Source organism: Narcine bancroftii, chromosome 4 (assembly GCF_036971445.1).
Source record: "Narcine bancroftii isolate sNarBan1 chromosome 4, sNarBan1.hap1, whole genome shotgun sequence".
Lineage (NCBI taxonomy): Eukaryota > Metazoa > Chordata > Chondrichthyes > Torpediniformes > Narcinidae > Narcine > Narcine bancroftii.
In genome coordinates, this window is record NC_091472.1 from 90647082 (window position 1) to 90658496 (window position 11415).

An 11415-nucleotide genomic window follows, 5' to 3' on the forward strand; every position below is an offset into this window, starting at 1 on the left:
AAAATCTTGAAGCAGTAGGGAGTATCGTGTACAGGATTTGGGATATTATGGTGAGGTTGTATAAGATATTGGTGAGGCCAAATTTGGAGTATTGTGTGCAGTTCTGGTTGCCAGACTAGAGGAAGGATATCAGTAGGATTGAATGAGTGCAGAGAAGATTTACTAGGATGTTGCTGGGTCTTTAGGAGTTGAGTTACATGGAAAGATTAAACAGGTTAGGACTTTATTCCTTAAAGCATGTAAGAATGAGAGGAGATTTGATAAGAGTTGAATGCAAGTAGGCTCTTTCCTCTTAGATTGGGAGAGATAAATATGAGAAGACATGGCTGTAGGGTGAAAGGTTTAGGGGGAATATTAGGGGGAACTTCTTCACTGGAGAGTGGTGGGAGTTTGGAAGAAGCTGCTATCTGACATAAATGCAAGCTCACTCTTAATTTTTAAGAATAAATTGGATCGATACATGGATGGGAGAGGTCTGGAGGGTTATGGAATGAGTGCAGATCATTGGGACTAGAGGAATGACGTTTTGGCACATCTGGAAGGGCCGAGTGGCCTGTTTTCTGCACAGTTGTTTTCTATGGTTCTATGGAACTTGTTTGTCAAAATAGCTAATGTTAAAGTTGGCTTGTATACAGGTTGGAGTTGATCTATGAAGCCTGTTAACACAATTACTGGTTTTTAAAATTTTTTTATTACTGATTGTTTTTCTTATTTTTGGCCTTAAGGATGCATCCCAATTGCAATAGTTGTGTTATAGGGGTAAATTAAGAATTTTCATAGATTGTTATGATGAATATTAAAACTTGTTTCTTGCATCCTGCTTTAGGCTCGGAATGTCAATACTGGAGAGCTAGCAGCGATAAAAGTTATTAAGCTGGAGCCTGGTAAGTAATTACTCTGATTGGAAGTAATAAACTGCACTTTTAGTTGCTTGTTGCAAAATGGAAGAACGCCTATGAATCTAGTTAGTGGGCATTCACAAGGTTATATTGCTTTAGTAAACCTTTTCCTTCAGTACTTTTTTGCATTTCAAGCTATGTTATACAATCTACTATTAATAAATATGCATTCTTTGTATATATTTCCACTCATTTCAAAACCATAGTCCAGTGGTGCAGTTCTGCAAATGATTTCATTAATGGTTACGTTCATTTTGATGCAAATGTCACCCAGGTGCTTTCATCCTGATATCAGTAGCCAAGAACAAGAAATTTGGTTATTTGAACATAAATCTGAAGATCAGATGTTAAAATTATGGTTTCTGTGCTACCTGGATCAATGGACAAATATCCAGTAGTAGAAGTATTGTAGCGACTGCTGTGGCAGCACTACCGAGTAAAGAGACGTCCGTACAGAGTGAGGGTGAACCAAAGAATGACTTTATTAGTTTGAATTTGCTGCGTCTCCGCGTTGGCCCGCCCACTTCCGGTGACATATCCGCTGGCTTCCAGAAGTGACGTCATCGCGTCGCAGTGTCACTTTCCAGCCGGCAGTCTGCCATTCAGAAGTGGAGGGCTCCTTAGCTCGAAGGTTCCTTCTCAGCAGTGAAGAGGAGCCCGCGCCAAGTTGGACCGACCCCGTGTTGCGGATATTGACCCTTTTACTTGCGTGGTCACGTGGCCCGCTATAGTATTTAGACTGAAGGGGGCCACAGCCCATCATATCTTTGTAGAGCAATCCAGTAAGTTTAAGTTCCTGAAAGCTTGCTAAATATTTTCTCTTTGGCTTATCTAATTGCATTTTGTGTTCCTGCAATGAGTTTCAAGTCATAAATATTCTCTGTATGAAAAGTTTTTTTTTCTCTCTCTCCCAATAATTGAAACTGAATGACAGAGTAACTAATTGTCAGACCCTGGACTCCCAGTGCCTGTAGTGTAGACCACCAGAAAGGTTCTTGCAACCTTTTGTGGAGGAACACTGATATTTAAAAGATAAGAACCATTGTAAAGATGAAGAGGTTGTGCTTTTGCTACTTGATAACAATGAAAATTGGTCTTTACAGTTTAAACTAAAGCATTTCCATGTTAAAATTGCACAAATCCTTTAGCCAGATTTGAAATTGCGTTCATTCTTTGGATCACAACCCATTTTTAGGTGTGTTAAATAATGATTCACTAGCCTTGTGATATTTTATGCCAAGATAAAGGTCCTTCTACTGTTTGATTGATATGGATTGTGAAAGTTTATGGTTTTTTTTGACGTAACTTTGAATGGAAATTGAAAGTGTAACTCGTGGATGGTTAAATCACCAGAAGTGCAATTCTGCAAACCTTTTGCCAGCAGCTATGGAATGTGAATTTGAATATTGTCACTGTCATGAATATAAAGCAAAATCTAGACTCTGTAATTGTCTCCATCAAACTACTGGATTGTTGTGGAACTCCATTGAGTTCATACTTATGGAAGTTCAGGGGTGGAAATTTGCTGATATGGTCCATCCAAACATTCTTAAATATTGTTGGAACACTGAAACAATTCCCATTTCTAAGTTCAAAACATTGATGAAATGAAACATGAAAATCTGCAGATGTAATGATTGAACTAAAAGGACAATGCTGGAGAAACTCAGCAGGTCATTTTACATGGCAAAGATAAAAAGCACATAACAGTCATTTTAGGCTTGAGCCCTTCATCAAAGTATAAGTAAAATATAGTGGGGGAGGAGGACAAGCCCACAGGCAAGAGGTAGTAGGTGGATCAGAGAGGGAGGGAACAGAGAAAATAGGGGAGAGATCTATGAATAGAGAGGGAAGGGAGTGGGATGCTGGACGAAAGGAGACAGGGTAGGGAAGAGTTCTGTTAATGCTATCTGCTAAGAAACTGCCCAGACAGGTTACGAGATGTCGCTCCTCCAATTTACGGGTGGCCTTGGTTTGGCAGTGCATGAGGCCATGGACAGAATTAAAATTGTTGGCCACTTGGTGGTCCCTGTCATTGATCTGGACAGAGCAAAGGTACTCAACAAAGCAATCTCCCAGGCTGCATCCAGTCTCTCAGATGTAAAGAAGGTGATAACGGGAGCATCGGATGCAGTATTTGACTTCCACAGATTCAAAAGTGAAGTGTTGCTTCACTTGGAAGGATATTTTGGGGCCCTGAATAGTGGTGAAGGAGGTGGTGTGTGTGCAAGTGCGGCACTTCTGCGGTCACAGGGGAAGGTGCCAAGAGGGTGATTAGTGGGAAAGGATAAGTGGATGAGGGAGTCATGGAAGATGCGGCCCCTATGGAAGGCGGGGAGAGGAAGGGATTATGTGTCTGGTGGTGGGATTGTGTTGTAGGTGATGCAAGTTACAGAGGATGAATAATGTGTTGGTTGCGGAGGCTGGTGGGAATCCTGTTTTGAGAGGGGCCAGGGTAGATGAACGGGAAATGGAGGATGTGCAGGTAAGGGCTGAGTTGATGGTGGTAGAGGGGAAGCCATGTTTCTGCAAGGACTTTTTTTTTGGATGACCTGGACATCATCTTGGGAACAGATACAACAAAGACGGAGGTATTGAAAGAAAGGACTAGAATCCTTGCATGGAATTGAGTGAGAAAGTGTAGTCGAGGTAGTTGTGGGAGTTGGTGGGTTTGTAAAAAAAAAAAAAATTGTCTGTAGAAAGCTTAGCTTCTGAGATATAGACAGAGATCAAGAAAGGGAAGAGTGTCATCAGAGATGGATCAAATAGGGGAGGAGTCACGTGATGGAGTAGTGGCCGGACGGTGAACTCCAGCCCTCTCCAGAAAAGTCGGAAAAAACAAAGGAAAACACAAAGGCACAAAAATAAAAATTAAAGAGATGGATCAAATGAATTTGAAGTCAGGGTGAAAGTTAGCAGCAAAGTGTATAAAGTTGACAAGCTCATCAAGGGTGCATGAGGCAGCACTGATGTAGTTGTCAATTTAGTGGAGGAAGAATTGAGGGGCCTTGCCTATGAAGGCTTGCAGCATAGATTGCTCCACAGAGCCAACAAACAGGCAGGCATAGCTGGGGGCCCATGCTACTCATGGCTACTAAAACTTGGAGAATGTGGGATGATTTTGAAAGAAATTATTATGGATGAGAAAAGGTTTGCTAGGTGGAGGAGATTGGTGATGGAGGGGGACTGGTTGGGTCTTTTGTCAAGAAATAAACCAGGGCTTTGAGACCTTCTGTATGGCAATAGAGGTGTAAGGAGATAGGACATCCAAAGTGAAAATGAGGCAGTCAAGTTCAGGGAATTGTAAGTCATTGAAGAGATGGAGGGGAGAAATTGGAATGGGGAGAAAAAATGGAGTTGAGATAAGATGATACTAGTTCATTGGGGAAGAAGCCTGTGGAAACAATGGGTCTCCCTGAATAATTGGATTTGTGTATTTTGGGGAGGTAGAAATGGGCGGTGATGTGGGGAAGGACCACAGTCAAGAAATGATGTAGGAGGCCTTGGGAGGGATGTAGGTGCCGAGAGATTGGTTGGTGCTTTGTTGTATCTGTTGACCAGTTTGAATTGCAACCTTTCTTGGTTGACCCACAAATTTGTTGTGAACTCTGGTACAGATTGGGTTGACTGTAGGGAATTGAATGTAGTGCTACAGACAATTATGAAAAGTCTTCAAATTCTTGGAGACCACTCACTGAGAATTTGGGCAATGAATGCATTGTCACAGTCTGGAAGCAATCCACTGTTTGGGAGAATTGTTTTTCTTCTGCTTTATTCTCCTGTCAAGCACAAAATTTGGAAATGTAGTAATGAAACTCATACAGGCAAACCTTGCTTTGTGTGATTAATTCATCCCAATTTTTAGTTGCGTCAGAAAAATATGCAAGTAATTGCTTTTCTTTTCCTTTTAATATCACAGTCAGATTCTTTTCCACATTTTCTTTTTTCCAAATTTAATAGGGGATACACACTGAGTCTGACTGTCATTTGCATATATTTTGTTTAGGGCCATTCATGTGATCTACTTGCAACTTGAGTTTTCCAGAAATTTGCCAAGAGATCTCGTGATAACTGAATAATTACACGTGTAAAGGAAATGTCGCAGTTTTCCAAATCGCGGTAACTGAATTTCGTGTTGATTGATAGTGGGGTTTGCTTGTATGTATTAAATGGTCTGTAAGAGTCTTCCAGAATATTTTCTTAAACTTCAATTTCAATATTGGCAGCTTGTGATTGACTGTTTAATGCTGTTGTTTGTTGCAATGCAAATTGAGCTTTCTATTTCTGGAATGAACTGTCAATTTCCTCGAAGATAGAGATGGGTGCGCGGATTTCTGCATGCAATCAAATATTTCCATAATGCTTTAAATTTTCATGCTTAATATTGAATTTGCTGTTATTGTGGATACTAGTTCATACTTGTATAATTTGTAATATAATTATGATAACTCAATATAATGATTTATAAGTTGCATTTATTCACCAAAATTGAATGCTCTGGCATTGCATTGAAGGGTTGATAGATTTGCATGAGAGTCAAATGCCAGTTTTGAGTTTACCTGTTATAGCTACATCCCCGTTGGATTTTCTTGCTTGATTTGGGCATTTTCAGTTTCCACATTAGTATTGATTTTTTAAAAAATCACAGGGGTTTTGCAAAAGAGTAAACTGTTGGTCCATCACAAGGACTCAAGAGTGGCTGCCTATTGCTGAAGGCTTTTTGACATTTGCCTCCAAACATCCTTGACCACAAGTCCACCAGGCACTGGTCACCATGGAATGTTCTACTGACACTGAGAGATAAGGACTCTATGGATACTGTAGGTAGTTCCCTGAGCAGACTGTCAAGGTCATCGGGTGGAATTCCTCATCCTCAGTATTCACGAACAAGCCCTGGCTGGCAGTGAGAGAAGCCCTCCTGATGAGATCTTTCTTGCACAATAGGAATATCACCCAGCATGCATGTTGTCTCTGAGGTGACTGCGGTGGAGATAGTCACCCACCTCTTTGTAGAACTCCTTGTCATGGTTCCTTCCCAGCAGCAGCATGTCAGAGGACTGTCTTACTTACGGGCTGTTCCCTGAGATGCATGCAGAGACAGACATCCAGAACTGCTGGAAGATCATCAACTCGGTGAAAAACACCCTTTGGTCTCCCCAAATCTTGTGATCTTTCGGCATACTGATGTTGGTGAGGGAATGCTGCAGGAGTACGTTATGAAGGACACACTGAGGGTTGGTGCAGCCAAAGCACTGTGGGGAAGGTCCACAGTCAAGAGACTTCGTCACCGGACAGACTGAAGGGAAGCCCTCAAAAAAAAAAGCAAGAGGGGGAGTAATAACAAGGCGCCACAGCTGTGGCAATGGTGTAAATAGAGAGCGTATATAACTCGACCCGGCCTCGGTCGAGTGAGGCAGGCGGAGGCCCCGGTCCGGACAGGGAGTGGGAGGCGGCGGCCCCAGTCCAGGCACAGGGAGAGCAGCAGCGGCCCCGGCCCCGGTCCGGGCGAAGGGTAGACGGCGGCGGCCCCGATACGGGCAGGAGCAAGGGGGAGACGGCGGCCCCGGCCTCGGTCGAGTGAGGCAGGCGGAGGCCCCGGTCCGGGCAGGGAGTGGGAGGCGGCGGCCCCAGTCCAGGCACAGGGTGAGCTGCAGCGGCCTCGGCCCCGGTCCGGGCAGTATGGACCGACCTAGGAGGGGAGGCAGGCCCCTCCAGCCCGGGTAAGAAACCTGCATAGGAGAAGGCCACTCCGATATAAAACCTACGACCCAAGGACCTCGCTGCCACGTCCCAGCTTGCTTGGCCACGGCACACGAACCATGGGTGTAAAGGGTGGGGCCAGTACTGCGCGCACTGCACTCCACCTAAAAGCTCCTTTGCGCAGGCCCGAGGACAGGTCCACGTCCTCCCCCTCCACGTCCTCCCCCTCCACGTCCTCCCCCTCCACGTCCTCCCCCTCCACGTCCTCCCCCTCCACGTCCTCCCCCTCCACGTCCTCCCCCTCCACGTCCTCCCCCTCCACGTCCTCCCCCTCCACGTCCTCCCCCTCCACGTCCTCCCCCTCCACGTCCTCCCCCTCCACGTCCTCCCCCTCCACGTCCTCCCCCTCCACGTCCTCCCCCTCCACGTCCTCCCCCTCCACGTCCTCCCCCTCCACGTCCTCCCCCTCCACGTCCTCCCCCTCCACGTCCTCCCCCTCCACGTCCTCCCCCTCCACGTCCTCCCCCTCCACGTCCTCCCCCTCCACGTCCTCCCCCTCAAAAGATGCTCACAAACTCAAGCTAGCATGCTGGAACATCAGAACCATGCTAGACAAGACTGACAGCCACCGACCTGAACGTCGGTCTGCCCTCATTGCACATGAACTCCTCAGACTTGACATCGACATAGCCGCTCTCAGTGAAGTCCGCCTGGCAGATGTAGGCAGCCTCCAAGAACGCGGCGCGGGCTACACACTCTACTGGTCTGGCAAGCCTTCGGATGAACGACGCCTATCTGGTGTAGGCTTCATGGTCAAGAGCTTCATTGCCTCCAAACTCGAAAACCTTCCGACAGGCCTCTCGGACCGAATCATGTCCATGCGACTCCCACTTCAAAACAAGCGTCACATCACCCTCATCAGTGTCTATGCTCCAACCCTCCAGGCGGAACCAGCAGAAAAGAACAAGTTCTACACCGACCTGCGCAACCTCATCCAACGTACCCCTACAGCCGACAAGGTTGTCATCCTGGGCGACTTCAACGCTCGTGTCGGCAAAGACTCAGAAACCTGGCCAGGAATCCTGGGCAAGCATGGCGTCGGCAAGTGCAACGACAATGGGCGCCTCCTGTTGGAGCTCTGCGCAGAACAGCGGCTTGTCATTACAAACACCCTTTTTCAGCAGAGGGACAGCCTTAAGACCACCTGGATGCATCCCCGATCCAAACACTGGCACCTCCTGGACTACATCCTGGTGCGAGAAAGTGACAAACAAGATGTGCTCCACACCAGGGTCATGCCTAGCGCGGAATGCCACACTGACCACCGGCTGGTTCGCTGCAAGCTCAACCTTCACTTCAAGCCAAAGCCCAGGAACAATAAAGCCCCCAGAAAGAGGTTCAATGTTGGAAAACTGCAGTCAGACGAAGCGAGAGGAAACTTCCAGGCAAACCTCAAAGCAAAGCTCGACGTTGCAACCCGCCTCACGGACCCGTCCCCTGAAACCCTCTGGGATCAGTTGAAGGCTACCATACTGCAATCCACTGAAGAGGTACTGGGCTTCTCCTCCAGGAAAAACAAGGACTGGTTTGACGAAAACAGCCAGGAAATCCAGGAGCTGCTGGCAAAGAAGCGAGCTGCCCACCAGGCTCACCTTACAAAGCCGTCCTGTCCAGAAAAGAAACAAGCCTTCCGTCGCGCATGCAGCCATCTTCAGCGCAAACTCCGGGAGATCCAAAATGAGTGGTGGACTAGCCTCGCCAAACGAACACAGCTCAGCGCGGACATTGGCGACTTCAGGGGTTTCTACGAGGCTCTAAAGGCTGTGTACGGCCCCTCACCCCAAGTCCAAAGCCCGCTGCGCAGCTCAGACGGCAAAGTCCTCCTCAGCGACAAGATCTCCATCCTCAACCGATGGTCAGAACACTTCCAATCTCTTTTCAGTACCAACCGCTCAGTCCAAGATTCCGCCCTGCTCCAGCTCCCTCAACAGCCCCTAAGGCTAGAGCTGGATGAGGTTCCCACCCTGGATGAGACATATAAGGCAATCGAACAACTGAAAAGTGGCAAAGCAGCAGGTATGGATGGAATCCCCCCAGAAGTCTGGAAGGCTGGCGGCAAAACTCTGCATGCCAAACTGCATGAGTTTTTCAAGCTTTGTTGGGACCAAGGTAAACTGCCTCAGGATCTTCGTGATGCCACCATCATCACCCTGTACAAAAACAAAGGCGAGAAATCAGACTGCTCAAACTACAGGGGAATCACGTTGCTCTCCATTGCAGGCAAAATCTTCGCTAGGATTCTACTAAATAGAATAATACCTAGTGTCGCTGAGAATATTCTCCCAGAATCACAGTGCGGCTTTCGCGCAAACAGAGGAACCACTGACATGGTCTTTGCCCTCAGACAGCTCCAAGAAAAGTGCAGAGAACAAAACAAAGGACTCTACATCACCTTTGTTGACCTCACCAAAGCCTTCGACACCGTGAGCAGGAAAGGGCTTTGGCAAATACTAGAGCGCATCGGATGTCCCCCAAAGTTCCTCAACATGATTATCCAACTGCACGAAAACCAACAAGGTCGGGTCAGATACAGCAATGAGCTCTCTGAACCCTTCTCCATTAACAATGGCGTGAAGCAAGGCTGTGTTCTCGCACCAACCCTCTTTTCAATCTTCTTCAGCATGATGCTGAACCAAGCCATGAAAGACCCCAACAATGAAGACGCTGTTTACATCCGGTACCGCACGGATGGCAGTCTCTTCAATCTGAGGCGCCTGCAAGCTCACACCAAGACACAAGAGAAACTTGTCCGTGAACTACTCTTTGCAGATGATGCCGCTTTAGTTGCCCATTCAGAGCCAGCTCTTCAGCGCTTGACGTCCTGCTTTGCGGAAACTGCCAAAATGTTTGGCCTGGAAGTCAGCCTGAAGAAAACTGAGGTCCTCCATCAGCCAGCTCCCCACCATGACTACCAGCCCCCCCACATCTCCATCGGGCACACAAAACTCAAAACGGTCAACCAGTTTACCTATCTCGGCTGCACCATTTCATCAGATGCAAGGATCGACAATGAGATAGACAACAGACTCGCCAAGGCAAATAGCGCCTTTGGAAGACTACACAAAAGAGTCTGGAAAAACAACCAACTGAAAAACCTCACAAAGATAAGCGTATACAGAGCCGTTGTCATACCCACACTCCTGTTCGGCTCCGAATCATGGGTCCTCTACCGGCACCACCTACGGCTCCTAGAACGCTTCCACCAGCGTTGTCTCCGCTCCATCCTCAACATCCATTGGAGCGCTCACACCCCTAACGTCGAGGTACTCGAGATGGCAGAGGTCGACAGCATCGAGTCCACGCTGCTGAAGATCCAGCTGCGATGGATGGGTCACGTCTCCAGAATGGAGGACCATCGCCTTCCCAAGATCGTATTATATGGCGAGCTCTCCACTGGCCACCGTGACAGAGGTGCACCAAAGAAAAGGTACAAGGACTGCCTAAAGAAATCTCTTGGTGCCTGCCACATTGACCACCGCCAGTGGGCTGATAACGCCTCAAACCGTGCATCTTGGCGCCTCACAGTTTGGCGGGCAGCAGCCTCCTTTGAAGAAGACCGCAGAGCCCACCTCACTGACAAAAGGCAAAGGAGGAAAAACCCAACACCCAACCCCAACCAACCAATTTTCCCTTGCAACCGCTGCAATCGTGTCTGCCTGTCCCGCATCGGACTGGTCAGCCACAAACGAGCCTGCAGCTGACGTGGACTTTTTTACCCCCTCCATAAATCTTCGTCCGCGAAGCCAAGCCAAAGAAGAAAGAAAGAAAGAATAACATTGTACAAGATGGGAATGTATGGACATGACACTAAGGGTGCTAGGAGACTTTGAATTGTTTTCTTTCTTGTAAATAATTTATTGTGAATAATCTATTTTTGGGGAAATAAACTATTTCATCTGAACAAATTCCCCCTAAAATATTTTGACTGACTGCAATCTGCCTAAATTCTTGCGTGCATGAAGTTCAGTTTGCTGATTTTTTTTATCCCCCCCATTTGTTGACCTACATAGGGCCTTCTGGTCAAGAAATGTATATAAAAATAAAACATCTCACCTTGTTTACTTCTTAACATGTATTCATTCTTATCTCTATAATCTCCAAACCTGTAACACAAGCCTTTTGTTTGTGATCATGATATTTTTATGTTTTAGCAATAAACTCTGGAATTCTCAGCATTACAGTTGCAATTCTGCCTCTTTTAAATGTCTTTAAAATGGCCCTTTGAAACTTAATTGTTTTGACAAGTTTCTAGTCAGATGCCCATCTTGTGTGGCTTCAGGATTAATTTTTCTTTTGATCATGCATCTGATGCCTGTTTTTTTTTGTGTTAAAATGCTTCACAGTATGTTCATGATATTCATTATATGACTAGATAGGAATTGCAACACAAATGTAGTTGATACCATATAACCATATAACCGTTTACAGCACGGAAACAGGCCATGTCGGCCCTTCAAGTCCGTACCGGTTCACTTGAACAACTCCACTAGTTCCTCCGCAAACTCCTGAGGAAGTAGAGGCTTTCTTCATGATGCCATTGGCGTGTTGCCTGGCATTAATCAGAACAATCCCCAAGTTTTGACTTTGGCCAGGTGGCTTGTGTCGTAGTCAGAGCTTACTCCTTGCAGTCTTTCTGCTTTTTCTTCTGCAAATTTTGATTGGGGAAACTTAATTTGAATTGAGCAAGGCCGCAATCTTAGAAATTGTGGACAAGCTAGTCATATCAATATTTATGCAGGATAATATCTTCCACTGA

The 11415-nt window shown here is 46.4% G+C and overlaps 1 protein-coding gene across 12 annotated transcripts in view; it reads left to right on the top strand.

The window, feature by feature from the left end:
* map4k3a (mitogen-activated protein kinase kinase kinase kinase 3a) overlaps positions 1-11415 on the top strand; it is a 350582-nt gene that overhangs the window by 41999 nt on the left and 297168 nt on the right. For 10 of the 12 annotated variants that reach the window (XR_011355889.1, XM_069931965.1, XM_069931966.1 and 7 more), the window contains one exon: positions 827-884. Coding sequence is in view for 8 of the 12 variants with exons in the window: in XM_069931965.1 (XP_069788066.1) it covers positions 827-884 (58 nt within the window). In the remaining 4 variants the exon portion in view is untranslated. Of the gene's footprint in view, positions 1-826; positions 885-4905; positions 5019-11415 lie in introns of those variants that run through there. The other 2 variants (XM_069931975.1, XM_069931979.1) reach the window with 2 other exon arrangements.